General features: G+C 39.7%; 1 protein-coding gene across 3 annotated transcripts in view; it reads left to right on the top strand.

Annotated features, from left to right (window-relative positions):
- MS3_00002071 (uncharacterized protein) overlaps nucleotides 1-15,604 on the top strand; it is a 55,086-nt gene that overhangs the window by 2,026 nt on the left and 37,456 nt on the right. For 2 of the 3 annotated variants that reach the window (XM_051209629.1, XM_051209630.1), the window contains exons 2-6: nucleotides 5,109-5,591; nucleotides 5,631-5,756; nucleotides 5,790-5,967; nucleotides 6,004-6,195; nucleotides 15,218-15,361. In XM_051209629.1, the coding sequence (XP_051075086.1) occupies nucleotides 5,179-5,591; nucleotides 5,631-5,756; nucleotides 5,790-5,967; nucleotides 6,004-6,195; nucleotides 15,218-15,361 (1,053 nt within the window). In that variant the 5' untranslated portion in view covers nucleotides 5,109-5,178. Of the gene's footprint in view, nucleotides 1-5,108; nucleotides 5,592-5,630; nucleotides 5,757-5,789; nucleotides 13,766-15,217; nucleotides 15,362-15,604 lie in introns of those variants that run through there. The other variant, XM_051209631.1, reaches the window with a different exon arrangement.

Raw genomic sequence — 15,604 nt, 5'->3', positions numbered from 1 at the left:
TAGCCTGGAAAATCTTTGGTCTGATTGTGTTAATTTACTCCTATCCATGAATGATCAATATGTGGTCAATCAACGGTGATTTTGTCGTACCTCATCCCTTCCTTCACTTGTTGTAACAGGGTGGATATTGTAGTGGTATCGACTGGATTTTTAAGTTTACGTTGGGTGTATTAAAGTCTCTTAAGAATAAATATATACCACTAGAAGACCATTCAAGAGGTTCTTTTAACAACGTATCCTTTGCTTCTCAGTTTTGGCTGCAATAAACCTAACTAACGATTTTTATCATTTCTATTTTAAGTGGGAACTGGTTCATTAGCTATCGCCTTGGCAATTGTGAGGGGTATGTCGTCTCTGATGATAAGGATTACTCATCTGTGTTTACGATTTGGAGTTCCCTCCACCCTTAGTGTTCTGACTTTTTCGAAGTTTGGCCCACTGTCGCCTGTCCTTTTAAAGAGCCGTTCAATCTTTGTTTTGGCAAGACATCAGAGAATTGAAATTCTAAGTTTACTCTTGATTTTATTGTAAACGTAGTTGATTTATGATAACTGTTAGATTCATGTAAAATATCATTTGGTTAGCATTTTTCGTCACAGTATAGGTATCATTTATATACCTCTTGTATAAATGGAGTATACGAATGTGTTCGAAGAACAGGATATTTTAGATTGGCCGTGAAACGATTTGCTGTAATTATGCTCAGAGGTGATCCCATATAAACCCCGTCGATCCACCGATTCAGTTCATCATTCAGACTGAATTGCACCTCGAGAGTGTAACATGAGAGTATTTATCCGTCAAGGCTGTCCACTTTCTCCATTTTTGTTTGACTTAATTGTAGACCTACTGACGGAAATAACGTTCTCGTCGACTGAATTCTCGGGTGTTGTTCTCTTTCCGGGAGGTCCACTTATCGACTTAGAATACGCAGATGACATAGTCCTGTTTGGGGAAGACGCTGATAAAATGCAGTCTTTTGGTAGTACTAAGCAACAATGCCAGAACGTTTGGGATGCACTTCTTTCCCTTTAAATGCAAGTTGTTGCTTCAGGACTGGCCTGCGTCAACACCTAAACTGAGGATAGGGAGTGAAGTAGTCGAACGTGTTGGCAACTTCACTTATCTTGGAAGTCTGATCAGCCCTAATGGGTTGGTGTCTGACGAAATCTCAGCACGGATTCGAAAAGCTCGCTTGGCTTTTGCCAACTTACGTTACCTATGGCGAAGGCGAGATACTTGTCTATCAATAAAACGACGAGTATACTGTAGAACAGTTCGTTCTGTTTTACTTTACGGCTGCGAAACGTAGCCATTAAGAGTAGAAGATGCTCGTCAGCTACAAGTATTTGACTACGGATGCCTTAGAAATATTGCTCGCATCTGCTGGGATAACCGCGTAAGTAATAGTGAGGTTAAACGCAGGGTATTAGGGAATGATGGTTAATCAGTTGATGAAGTTGTGAATCTTCATCGACTGAGGTGGTTGAGCCACGTGTTGCGTATGCCTGAACGCAGATTACCACGACGCGCAATGCTGACTAGTGTTCGGGATGGTTGGAAGAAAGTTAGTGGCGACCAAACCAAAACGTGGCATCGGTGCTTGAAGTCACTAACTTCTAGTCTGAGTCATGTTGTTAGATGCAGACTACATGGTTGGGGTCCGCGTGACCGTCGTAACCAATGGTTGGAGACTCTTGGTGACATGGCTCAGAATCGACCAAAATGGCGTAGGTGTATACACTATCCGTCTTCCCTCAAACTAAAAGATTAAAATCGCTTCATATCTTTCTTTCTATCAACTAATTCTTTCTTCCTGTACCATATCCTTATATGCAATCATTCTTTTATATATCCTATGAATCCGGTGTTCATCTTGTAGTGCTAATGATGTATGGCAACTTGGACCGATTCACATATGTGTTTGGTCCTACGTTGTATCTGAGTGACTTATCTTAAATAGTGTCCAAGATTTTGTCTTTACCATAGTTAAATACAATGCAAATAGTCTATGAGGAGGAAATAGGGACATAATCCAATGAGATTTTTTCTCTTCCTAGAAATACCGACGTCCCCGACTGTACCTACCGCCTTGACGTGGTGGTCGAGCTTGCCTATCGTGATGACCCAACCGAGCTATATTGGCTGGAACGTAGGTTCCATTAGGTCCTAAAATGCTAGGCTGGTCGGTTGGAGAACGGTAAGACTAAAAGCAACAACTCAAGGTTTGAGGACGAAGTCATACTGCTGACTGTAGAGGGGTGTGACAGCAGTAAGGTTTTTCCCTCGGGCAACCAGCATCTGCAGCGATGCTGCCTTCTCACAAGGAAGGAAGGGGTTAGAAAAGGTCAACCCTAAAAATGTCACACCTCACCTTATTTCACGGACTTCCGTCCCCTTTGAAGAACGGAGCTAACACGTTAAAAACCTCCCACAAAAAGGCCGTGCGCGACCGGCCTCAAACAGTTGTCCCTTGAGCTCTACGGTTACGCTCCCAGGTCGCTAAGACCAACATTAATCGAACTTTTTTTCGGGTTCCTCAAGAAATAGCCTTCCACGGTGTGGGCAGCCGGGGAGTGACACCAGCCCTCATAACCGTAACAGCACACGAGACCAAGTTGATCACATTAAAATCCCTCCTACATCTAATAACTCTCTTATCCCCAAGACTAACCCTCCTCACGTCTCTTTACCACCTCGCACCGCTAGGGTACGCGATTCGAGTACTCGGTACGTTATTCCTGGTCTCCTGAAACCACGCTCTAAACTACATGTAGGAGCTTTTAACGTCCAAACACTGTGCCAAACAGGACAGCAGGCTTCCTTATCTAGAACTTTAGAATCTCGCGCCATCGATGTTTGCTGCGCCTCCAAAACGTGCATACAGGATCTGATTAGCTCCATTCATTTGACCTCGCCATTTCAAACCAAAGAACCAACTCGATTCACACTTTGTGTATCTGGAAGCCCAGATGCTGCTTCTCGTGGACTCGCCGGCGTAGGTATAGCATTGAGTCCTAGGGCAGAACTAGCTCTCTTAGATTGGATCCCAGTAGACAGTCGCTTGTGCGCTGTCCGACTAAACGAAACAGTAAGGGCTCGGAAAGATAGGGACGCTCGTCGTCGTCTCTGCCTATTCTCCCACTGACTGCAGCTCAGATGATGTAAAAGATGAGTTTTACAGAAAGCTTTCCAACCTGGTGACTTTAATGCTCAAGTAGGTAAACTAAGGGAAAGACACCTGGGTGGATCTTATGGTGTCGTGACTCAAAGAACAGATAATGGCGACCGTCTGTTGCAGCCATGCCCAGATAACCTCCTGTTTCTTGCAAATACTAACTTTTGATTGATTGTGTATTACAACCAATGGGAGAATAGATTAAAGATTGCTGTACAGACATGTGCTCAATCAGACTCACACAGAAAATTTCATGGTGGATTAAGTGTGTAAATTACAGTAAGCACATAAATAATACAGTAGTTGAATGGGCTTACTACATGTCTATCAATTAAGGGACAAGTATACTGTGCAACAGTTCGTTCTGTTCTACTTTACGCTGCGAAACGTAGCCATTAGGAGTAGGAGATACTCGTAAGCTACTAGTATTTGACCACGGATGCCTTAGAAGTACTACTCGCATCTGCTGGGATCACCAGTCAGTCAGTTTGTCTGTAATAACGTAGAACTTCGTACGTACTTACATCAGTTCGAGTTGCCATACCACATTAGCACAGAGATGCAGTTACCGATCCAAATCCCATAGTGGTAGAGGTAGTAAAAGTATAAGCAGTAATCGAAAAGAGGTTTGAAGGTGTTGTTCAAAGAGTATAATCCAGTGAAATGAATTTGGAAAGAGAAAAAAAGGGACATAAAGAATTCAGAAGATTAGGATTTGGGAGAACACAAAGAGTGGATGCACCTGCTCCATTGCAAACGATTTTGAGCCATTGCACTCAAGGTCTCTAACCATCGGTTGCCATCATCTCGCGGATCCCAACCAGATAGTCTACACCTGCCAACAGTCCACTTGTTAGTGACTTCACGGATTTGTGCCATGTTTCGGTCTGGCCGCTCCTAGCTTTCTTCTAACCTACTCCTACACCATGAAACACCGCACGTCGGGGCAGTCTGTGGTTGGGCATACGTAACACGTGTCCCAGCCATCTCAAATGATGAAGTTTCACTACTTCATCAATTGATTTGCCATTCTTACCTAGTACCCATTTCCCAACAACAACATTACTTACTCGGTGATCCCAGGATATACGAGCAGTGCTTCGAAGACACCTATGATCGAATACTAGTAACCTACAAATATCCTCTACTCTTACCGGCCATGTTTCACTGCCATAAAGTGGGACAGAAGGAACTCTACTGTGCCGTAAACCCGTCCTTTGGTTGATAGACGGATATCTCGCCCACGCCATAAATGACGCAAGTTGGCAAAAGCTAGTCGAGCCTTCTGTATCCGTGCTGAGATTTCGTCACACACCAGACCACAAGGGCTGATGAGACTCCCAAGATAAGTGAAGCAGTCGACACACTCAACTACTTCACTCCCTACCATTAGTTCGAGTGTCGATGCAACCCAATCCTGAAACAACGACATCAGCACAAACGTCATATAGAAGTGATGGGTTCGAATTTCTCCATATGTGTTTCACAGCTTGTCCTGTACACCTCGATGTTGATTGGTTCTTGTTGACTTTAAATTTGTCAGTGTTTACTTCTTTGTTTTGGTTTTGTTTTTCATTGGTTTGACTTTTGTTCCTATGTTTGTGCATAATTTTCTTGATTGGTTGGAAAATTGTGCACAAACATAGGGACAAAGGCTCCACGACCGAACCATCCAGGTCAGAGAACAAAACTCCATCAAAATCATCCACCTGAGCTACAAATATTCTCCACCATCTCAATGGCATCATAAGAAGGCGGTTACAACCAATGTATTTCAGAACGCAAAATTATGTTATTCATCATTTATTTAGGATTGTTGATCGAAGTATTTTTTTGTTTTTATGATATTTTTAGTTCGACATTCTATTTCTGTATTTCTTGAATTCTTCCTTCTGATAAAGGTTAATAAAAAATGTTCCATTATTTTCAGACCATCTTGATGTTTCATGATCAAGTAGGCATTTTCAGCTGATCTCTCCCGATTCTTCACTTAACATATTATGCACTCAAGGTTCGCTATTTATTGGAGAAACCAAGGAATGTTTTTACAACATCGTTTATGTTTCTATTCGTCTAATCATCCCAAGCAATCACCAACGTACAACGAGGTTAACATATTGATGATCGATCGGAATTTTCAGAAGGTCCTCTTTGATTGTCAAAAATACGACTATCAAAAGGCTTCATTTGAAATACTCCAAGAGTTCTGTCGCCTGGGAATTGACATTACATCTAGTAGACACTACAAAAACCCGCTTTATTTTAGTATTCCTGATCTTAGTGGAAGCAATGTTAAAGAACATTTAGACTCAGTTGCAAAAGAGCTTTCTCATCCTTATATGAAATTGTTAGAGAGTTTTGGTTCCCCACCAGAACTACCTAAGATTTGGGAATCGTCGTCTGGATGGACAAAGTATGTATATGCATATGTTTAATTGCAGATCTATTAAAGATATAGAGGTGACAAAACATATTCAGTCGAAGCACCACTTGAAGATGCTCTTATTTTTGATACAGAAGTTCTCGTTAAAGAAGGTCACGTACCAACAATGGCAGTGGCTCTTACGTCGGACGGGTGGTATGTTTTAAATGTTGTTCTTCAGTTTTGTAGGTATTCTTGGACTTCAAAACGTCTTTCCGTTTACGATGATAATTGCTTAAACGATATCAACGCATTTAATTCTCTTATTCCTATCTATGGTTCAAAAAATAAAGATATTTCAAAGTGTGTTATTGGACACTTTGTTAGTTATGATCGTGCTAGAATATTGGAAGAGTATCTTCTGGATGTATGTACGTTTACTTAATTATTGTTGAATCATTAGGGAACTGGACTTCGATTTGTGGATACTCTTTCTCTTCATGTTGCTGTATCGGGTTTGACCAGTACTCAAAGGTTCCTTAAAACATCTGCGGACAAACACCTATTTAACAACAAGACGTGGCAAGAGTTTATTGGAAGGAAGAATGATAGACAACCACTAGATAGAAAGCCTAATACAGAAGCTCTTGTTATGGTAAGACAAAAGTACTTCATGTTTTTTAATCAGTGCTATTCCTGTATCATTCCCATGTTTAATGCCCTAATTCTTTTTAAAGAATTTAATTCTTGTAAATAATTTGGTTTTACTGCTTCTGTAGGTGACACATTTAGGAGTTTTTATTACTTCACTATACTAACGACTTTTAAAAAGGCAGTTCTCACTGAAAATATTTCATAGGATTCCAGTCTAGAATGCCACTATCCACAGATGATATGGGTATGAAGTTGAAGATTATGCATATATTGATCAGTAGTGCTTGTCAATTGCATCGAAATAACTTGACAGTTACGTAGTATTTTTCAGTATCTATTTGTGATCGAATTATTTTCTGAGATTTGAAGATTATTTCAGTCCATAAAGCTGAATTATTTAGATCATTTGATCCTTTGGGTCTAACTAATTTACGGTACTAACCAATATGACAAATCTTTCACTACCAACCAGCAGTACATTTTTTTATAGTGACTGAGTCATTACAGAGGATATCCTATTACTTTTGGAGTCGGTTTCGATTGCACTTAGGTCACATTTTAAGTGCGTATATTTTAATTTCCTGGTTAAGATACTCAGGAATTTCTGTATTAGGTTTCATTCAGTCTGCGCAGTAGTGGAAATCAAAGAAACGAGAAAGGTAGTGGTGTTAGACGACGGTTAAAACTTTAAAAAAGTATTAGAAAGTCATCTATTAATAGAACTGTATCCGAAAAGATGGAACCAGTCTACATATCTGGAAAAATGTACGAAACGCTTAAAGGAAACAGTTCAACCGATCTTCAACTACTCTCCAGTTATCCACTATTCTTAAACAACATCAGTAGGTGATTGATATAAGCCATCTGATTCAGCGATTTTGAAAAGGTAGTAGTTGATTTAGATCAAAGGAGAGGAGTTGGACCTGATGGATTACGTGTAGAAGAATTCGAGAATGACTATTCTTTTCAGTCTTTAATTTAACTGAGGCGTTGATTGAAGTCTAGTAATTATATGTAATCCTATATGGATGCTATCGGTCACTGGTTGTTTCAGTTTATAAGCAAGAGTAAAAGTAATCTAGTGATTTGAATTTTATTTACTCTTGTCATAACCACAGAGAAATCTATTTGACCAACATAGTATCTAAATATTAATCTTAACAATCATCTGTAGCTTAACTGGAGCTCGTGAACAGAAAACTAGAAAAAACTAAGCTGGTTTCTGATCTGATTGTTGATGTATCGATCACATACGTATTTTCCGTCAAAATTCATGACTATATCTACCTACCTACGCCCGACTGTAGTTATACTTCTTGGTCTCAAGGCTAGATTCGACCGGAAAATTTTATGTTATTGTTTGACACTAAATGATGTACCGAAAATGTGCATAAACCTTGTGAAAGGTCCTTGAGCAAACATTGTTGGTCGAGTCTGAGCTCATGGGGGAGCGGTCATCATATTATCAAGTTGCCCATCATAATGTTATGATCTAGTTCTATTCAGTCATAATCTTTCACTTTCTTACGCTCAGCCTCAACCAACCATGCGAGAGTAGATGGACTAATAATGCGTAGGAATATTTGTGTCAAAGGCCGAATGATGATGCACTTAAATCATTTGTATGTTTGTAAAAGTTATTGGATCGATCTAGACAAATCTGTAGGTTATTGCCGTATCTAGGTGAATAATTTGCTCACTTAAAATAACATTCCCAAACTTTCATTTTCCACACAGGATATTGGGTTGAGACAGCTGATTTCTTTCCTTTTCCTCAGAATAGATTTTCCGTTCAGTATAATTTTTTACTACTATCGATACTGCCACTTCTACTACCTGACCATTTATCCTGTTGTTTACATTTCGTTGTATGGATGTGGCCCGTTCATTTGGGTTGATGTACATTTCCAGATTCTATGTCCCATAAGGCCGATTACTCTCTGTGTGTAGGTGTGGGGACTTAGGTCAGTGGAATGAATACCTCGACGTCTGAGGATAAGCACGGGATACAGTGGAGAGGCCGGAATCAATTAGAAGATTTGGACATCGCCGATGACCAGGTCCTTCCATCCCATACACACGAACAAATGCTGGTGAAGACAACTAGTGTAGCACCAGCTTCTGCATTAATAGCCCTCAATATACACAAGGGAAAAAGCAAGATCCTCAAATGCAACACCGAGAACACCAACCTAATCACATTGGATGGAGAAGCTTTGGAAGATGTGGAGTCTTTCACATATCTGCCCGGATAAACATGGAGGATCCACTGAGGACGTAAAGGTGAGGATTGGCAAAGCAAGGTCCGTATTCCTACAGTTGAAGAACATATGTAACTCAAAGCAACTGTCAACCAATGTCAAAGTGAGAATCTTCAATGCGAACGTCAAAACAGTCAGTTCTACTGTACGAAGTCAAAACATGGAGAACTACTATAACCATCATCAAAAAGGTACAAGTATTTGTAAGCAGTTGTCTACGTAAGATACTCAATATCCGTTGACCAGATACCATCAGCAACAGCGTACTGTGTGGGAGGACAAACCAGCTTGCAGCTGAAGATGAAATTAGGAAAAGATGTTAGAAGTGGATATGATATACATTACGGAAATCACCAAACTGCATCACGAGGCAATCCCTAACTTGGAATCATGAAGGGAAATGGAAAAGAGGGAAGGTCAAAGAACACACTGTGTCGAGAATCGGAAGCAGATATGAACAGGATGAATAGAAACTGGAGAGGATTGCGCAGGACAGGGTTGGATGTGGAGTGCTGGTGGGCGGCCTATGTCCCTCCAGGAGGGGTAACAGGCGTAAGTAGTGAGTAAATAATCCAAAAAGCTATGAAAACAACCGTGATATCTATGTAGTGGCCTTCAAATATCTGAATCCAGGTAGATCGTATGAATGATTGTTGTCAAAGTATACATCCTGATTATCCTCGTATATAATCATCAACTTAACTTACGTTAGTGAATAACGGAGTTAAATAAGTCAAATACGAGAATGGATTTCGAATACGTATATTTCATACAATCATTGATTCAGACAAACGATAGGAGAAACGAATCGAGGAAAGCGAAGTGACGAGAGTGAAGCGAAATGACGCGTGGTGGAGGAGGCGTGTGAGCCAACTCGATTTAACCAAGCGTTAATCGATACCCATAGTCACACAAAATAAGTTACAGACATTTGATTAGTGGGATAAAAAATACACACATGCTCATATAAAAACAGTCAAAGCTGATAAGCGAATATTTAACAAGGTCAAAGCGTGACTCAAGAAGAATAAATAAATTAGCCTGTTCGGAAGCTATAATAAGCTATATGGGCTGAACATAGCAATCGATACTACATATACTAGTAACTTAAACTAAAATGTTAGTGACAATTAGATTTTAGCCCCATCTATTGAACTAATAGATGCTCGGATACCCATCTCGTCTGGCTCAGAACACAATGAGTGGAGGCAGGTTATATGTAGATCGATCAAAAGCCTACATAATGATCGTAAGCAGTGGAGGGTAGCGATAGCAGGAGAAATGGAAAAGGCAGCAGCGATAGGTAACAGTAGGCAACTGTTCAGACTTATCAAGGAAATGACCATTAGAAATACGGCTGCTAGTGAAACTATTTCGGAAAGATACGGGACTATTATTTACTCTCAATTCAGAAGATTAAATCAATGGACAGAACACTTTAGGAAACAGTCCAACTGGCGTTCAACCATATTTGAGTTACCCACTATCTCCAAGCAACCTAAATGGCAAACTAATGAGAACCCTCCAACTCTTAATGAGGTTGAAACAGCTATCAGTAATCTAAAGCAAGGGAGAGCAACAGAGCCTGATGGACTAATCAAGGGAGATTTTCAAAGATAGTGGTCCAGCTTCAGCTGTTAAATTAACTGGGATCTTAGCTGAAACCTGGGAACTGGACCTAATTTCATCTGTCTAGTCTCGATCACTAATTGTCCCAATTTATAATAAAAGGATAAAAGTCCTGTTGTAAAAATCACAGAGAAACCACTTTACCTAACATAGTATACAAAATGTTCGCTTCAATAATACTTCGATGTCTAACAATAGCTTGTGAAGACCAAACCCGAGGAACTAGGCTGATTTCGGACCTGGACGTGAAGGTACAGACCAAATACTCAACCTTCGGCAAATTCCAGGACAATCACATTCTTTTCGACGTCACGGAATACTGAGGATGATATTAACCGACCAGGGTCTTTGTTTTGAAAGTGACGAGTTTATAGCCCGTCTAAAGCAGTTTGGCATCAACAGGATACGAACTACTCCATATCATCCTCAAACGGGCTTACAGAGAAAAACAACGGACGTTAAATGAATGGTTGGCATCTAAAGGAGGAAATTGGGAGAGAGAATTAAAATTGATTTTTCTGGCACATCGTTCCTCCATACAAGGGACAACCAAGAAGTCACCTTTTCTGTTATATAAGGTAGACAGCCACGACTTCCTATGCATAATAAGATCTGCCTACAACAATAGAAGTGGACAACAACAAGGTCAAGAAAAGAGTGGAGGGAGGTAATAAGAAACGTGGAAAAGAAACAAATATCAGACATAAAGAAGGCGGAACAGCAGAGGAGAACGTGGAAGCCTTTTGCAGTGGGAGACCTGGTAAAGTGTAGAGAACGGAAAAGTAAAATAACAGGGGGATCAGGGTCAGAAAAGCTGATCCCGAAGTGAGAAGGACCGTATATTGTCACGGAGAGACGTGGCTCGGTTTACACGATCCATAGAGAAGAAAAGCAGAAGCACGTAAATGCCAGTCAACTGCAGAGATGGTTTCAAGATCATCACGAGTACGAGTCACGAACAGCACCAAAGAAGACAGCGATGTGGCGATCGGAAAGACTACGACGACACCTTATTAAAAGGGGGGACGAGTATGGTGTGTGTTACTTATATTGAAATAAGTAGTGTATAACTCGAGTCAGGAATATAATGTCTGGCAGCAGAAGATTGAGATCAAGAAGGAAAGAACGGGAATAGAAAGCAATTGGTATGGAAATGCAGAAACAATGAAGTCTGGGACAACTAATGAGCATTTTGCAAATTAAGTTTTAAAGTATGGTTTTTCGATTTTACCAAGTAACTGTAAATTTGTGCTAAATATAATTCGGTTGTCCTCATATGTGTTCTCCTTCACTACAGAACAACGCACAACACAACTGTCTATTGGGATCCAGTCTAACACAATCTGTTCAGGCGTTCATGATCTCAATCAACAACCTGTTCTGCTTTAGAACTTAATTCTATACCTACACCAGCGAGGTCATGGGAAGTAGCAGTAAGGTCTTCAGATATTCGAGGGGTCAATCGTGATGGTCCTTTCTATTGACAAGGTGAGATCATATAAATGACTGTACTTGGGTCCTGTATATGTGTTTTGAAGACGCAGCATACACCGATGTTACTAGATTCTAGAGTCCTAGCTAAGGAAACCTTTTTTCCCGTCTGACACAGTGTTCGAACATTAAAAGCCCCAACAAGCGTGACCTCAGATCAAGGGATAACTGCTTAGGGCCAGTTGCACACCGCCTTTTCATCAGAGGTTTTTGATGTGTCATCTCCGCACTTCAAAAGGCCCTACCGCCGAAGACGGGAATCCGTGGGGTAAGGTGAGGCGTGACATTTTTAGGGTTGACCTTTTCTAACCCCTTCCTTCCTTGTGAGAAGGCAGCATCGCTGCAGATGCTGGTTGCCCGAGGGGAACACCTTACTGCTGTCACACCCCTCTACAGTCAGCAGTATGACTTCGTCCTCAAACCTTGAGTTGTTGCTTTTAGTCTTACCGTTCTCCAACCGACCAGCCTAGCATTTTAGGACCTAATGGAACCTACGTTCCAGCCAATATAGCTCGGTTGGGTCATCACGATAGGCAAGCTCTACTGCTACCTCAATGTAGAAGCAGCGCTTCGACCACATGCATCTTATTGTAATTTTTGGTTCGAAGAAAGGTATCCCAGTTTATACTGCTGACAGATTATAGTTCTGGGCGTCAATGTTTTTTAGCTATGATTTCAATATCAAGTATCAGTCAAATCGATACCCTCTCTCATTTAATCGGACTTGAACACCCTGGACTGTAAGACATGATCATTGCCTGCATAGCTGTAGATCCAGAAATAATGTGTGTATTAGCAGATGTCATTCGTAAGACTCCAGTGTCATCAGGTGAAGTCAGTGTAAAATTGTTCGAGACACAGTCCTACATAAAGTCAAAAAGTTCCACTTAGAAGGGTGGCCGTCGAAATTCAGCTGCACAGAATTTCAAGCGTTTTACCAGCTCAATCATTGATGACTACCTTCTGTTAGCTGAACGTGTCATATTCTCAAAGAAGCTGGAACCAGCAGTGCATGAACAGTTGCATGCAGTACATCTTGGAACAAATCAAATGAAATCGCTAGCCCGAAGTTATGTGTACTAGCCGCATTTAGACAACCAACTGGATCAATCCTCTCGTCTTTATAACAAATGCGCATTGGCAGCAAAAGTGCCGCGGAAAGCAGAGCAGCAATCATGGTCAATACCATAGTCATCGTGGCAACGTATACACTTGGGCTCCACTGGCCTACTTCGTGGACAAGCTTATGGTAGTTGATGCATACAGTAAGTGGCCAAAAAATTTTCTTATGAAACATTCAACTGCAAGCTATACTGTCAGAAAACAATGTCAACTATTCAGTTGTTTCGGGGTTCCCTGGTTAATAGTTGGCGACAATGAAACACAATTTAGTCTGCTATCTCAGAATTTTGTCCTTAGAAGAGAATTAATCATGTCTGAATACCTCCATTACATCCGTAATACAATGGTCAAGTAGAACGTTTTATTATATTTAAAAATACTCTACAGAAACCAAGAGGGTGTTGGAACACAGAAGATTTTGGTGAGGTTCCCGCTCATCTGTCGTTCTACACTAAGCCCTCAGACAATTAATAGGGTCTCTCCACCAGAAGCTTAACTTGGCATAAAAATACGAACACATTTCGATGCCGCCAGCTGTTGAGTCTCAACGATACAGATCAAGGGAAACACAATCTACATCATGGGGCATAAAGACGACTACTCATTATGGGTCGAAAAGTATTTCCTATGGACTATGGTAGCAAGCATCTTACATAGATAGCTGGTCGAATCGCGGAAAGTAAAAGAAATGCTGTTTACCAGCTGTCATTTGTTTCGTAAGTTTGGATGCATCATGCTGACCACCTATAAAAGCAACTTTGGTCGCCAGCAACGAGACCAGACATTCAATACCTCTTGATGTTTTGCTGGAAACCTTCGAATAAAAACCCCAGAAGCGTACAGGTTAGTTTTCGTGATGACAAAGAGTGATAGAGCTTCTTTATTGTCTGAAAGGTAGAAAAATCGATATCATAGACCAGTCACGCGTTTGCAGGTGGTCCCTGATACTAAATCCAATGAATTCGCTCAAAGGGGAAGTGTTAGCGGGATATACATTGGATTAAAGCATGTTCCGTGCACGGTTGGGCTCAAGCACGTTGATTGACCACTTAGCCCATCAACGTCAGCGGTTACTTACTATTTTTATTATTATTATTATTATCATTATTATTATTATTATTATTATTACTATTTTTATTATTATTATTATTATTATTATTATTATTATTATTATTATTATTATTATTATTATTATTATCATTATTATTATTATTATTATTATTATTATTATTATTACTAATGTTAGCTTTATTCAATATCATACTTTTGGTACAATATAGAATTCTCGGCATAAAGTATTTCAGCGAGTTTCCGTTTCTTATTTCTTGATCGATATTGACCATAAATATTGAGCGATCGCCAGTTAAATGTTAGTACTTCAGAAATCGACATCTGAATAGTGTTCATTCTTCTCAATCCATATTGCCAGCAATCACAATGTCTCCGATTGTACATTTTTGTAACTTGTACTGAGAAAGGTCGTAAATTTCTTCACAAACGCACCTGATTAGGTTGTGCAATGAATTGACATAATGATATTTTAAAACAAAGCAACAGATAGCTTGTTAAAATATCTAGATGGCAGGAACAGATAGCCCAGATAGAAAACTCTAGAATATTCTTGTGTAAATTTGTAAATATGCTAACGTTTTTCTTATTGTGACTCTTGCCTCGAATATAGTTGCGTTCCTGTTCAACCGTGTTTTCATTTAGGGACTTCTCGAGTGAAAAGTCCAAAAGAATATTAAGCAATAAGAGTAGCTAGGTCGTAATAAGAGAAATCACTTATTTACTTATGCTTGTTCCCCTCATGCAGGAGCATAGGCCACTCACCAGCACTCTCCATCCAACCCTGTCCTGCGCAATCCTTTCCAGTTTCTATTCATCCTGTTCATATGTGCTTCCAATTCTCGATGCAGTGTTTTCTTTGGTCTTCCTGTTTCCCGATTCCCTTCACGATTACAAGTTAGCGCTTGCTATGTGACGCAAGAGAAATCACACCCAATATAAAAGATGGTTACGGCAGTTCTTAGAGAAATGTCACTAAAATATTGATGGGATATTTAATGAGACTTTCCTCTCAAATTTATTGTATAATAATATATCATTAAAGTTCGGTGTTTTTTCTATTATCATCTTGCTTTATCAAAGCACTCTGTTGGTATATTCGCTCACTGTTTAGATCATCTAATATTGACACCACCTACGAACTTATATGCACTGGTTGATGATAACGTATGAAATCCAAAACACTTACCTGTTCTATTTCAAACAGCTGTATAGACATACCTGGATTCTAGCAAGTATTGAGAATCCCAGTAGAAAGTTTTATATTTTTACTTCATCCGTAATCACTAGGAAAGTGTTTACTTCATATGTTCTGTTTTTCTCAGAGACTTTTTTGTTGAGTCAACGTTAATTTATTATTATTATTTACTTAAAACTGATTAACTTCGCATTTTTTGTACCAACAGTTTAGCCTACTTTTTTATTATTTTGAAACTTTTAATGCAAATAAAGGATCTCGATTGGCTTTCAGAAACTAGTTTAAACAGTTTACCTGATATTTATCGTTTGTATTGTAAAAAAGAACCACCACAAGACAAACAATTGAGATCAATTTTCGAATCTGGAACTATTGAAGATGTTCGTACAAATTTTCAGGTAACTACTTTCATATTACGTTTGTTTTCTTTTTATTAGAAATTTCACTCTTATATGGATAAGTTAAGATTGTGTGTTTTATAAAAATTTTAATTGGTACCGGTTTTTGAATGAGTTAGACTGATCTGGATACCAACTCGATGGCCTAGAGTTTAAGCGTTTTCTCCCGTCAGTCAGTCATAGATAAGAGTATCTGGGTCAAATATTCATCGGTTCAAGATGTTACACCTCTGATGACCGCAG

This window comes from Schistosoma haematobium, chromosome 1 (genome assembly GCF_000699445.3).
Source record: "Schistosoma haematobium chromosome 1, whole genome shotgun sequence".
In the NCBI taxonomy this organism is placed as follows: domain Eukaryota; kingdom Metazoa; phylum Platyhelminthes; class Trematoda; order Strigeidida; family Schistosomatidae; genus Schistosoma; species Schistosoma haematobium.
This window is presented reverse-complemented; position numbering and strand designations above follow the sequence as displayed.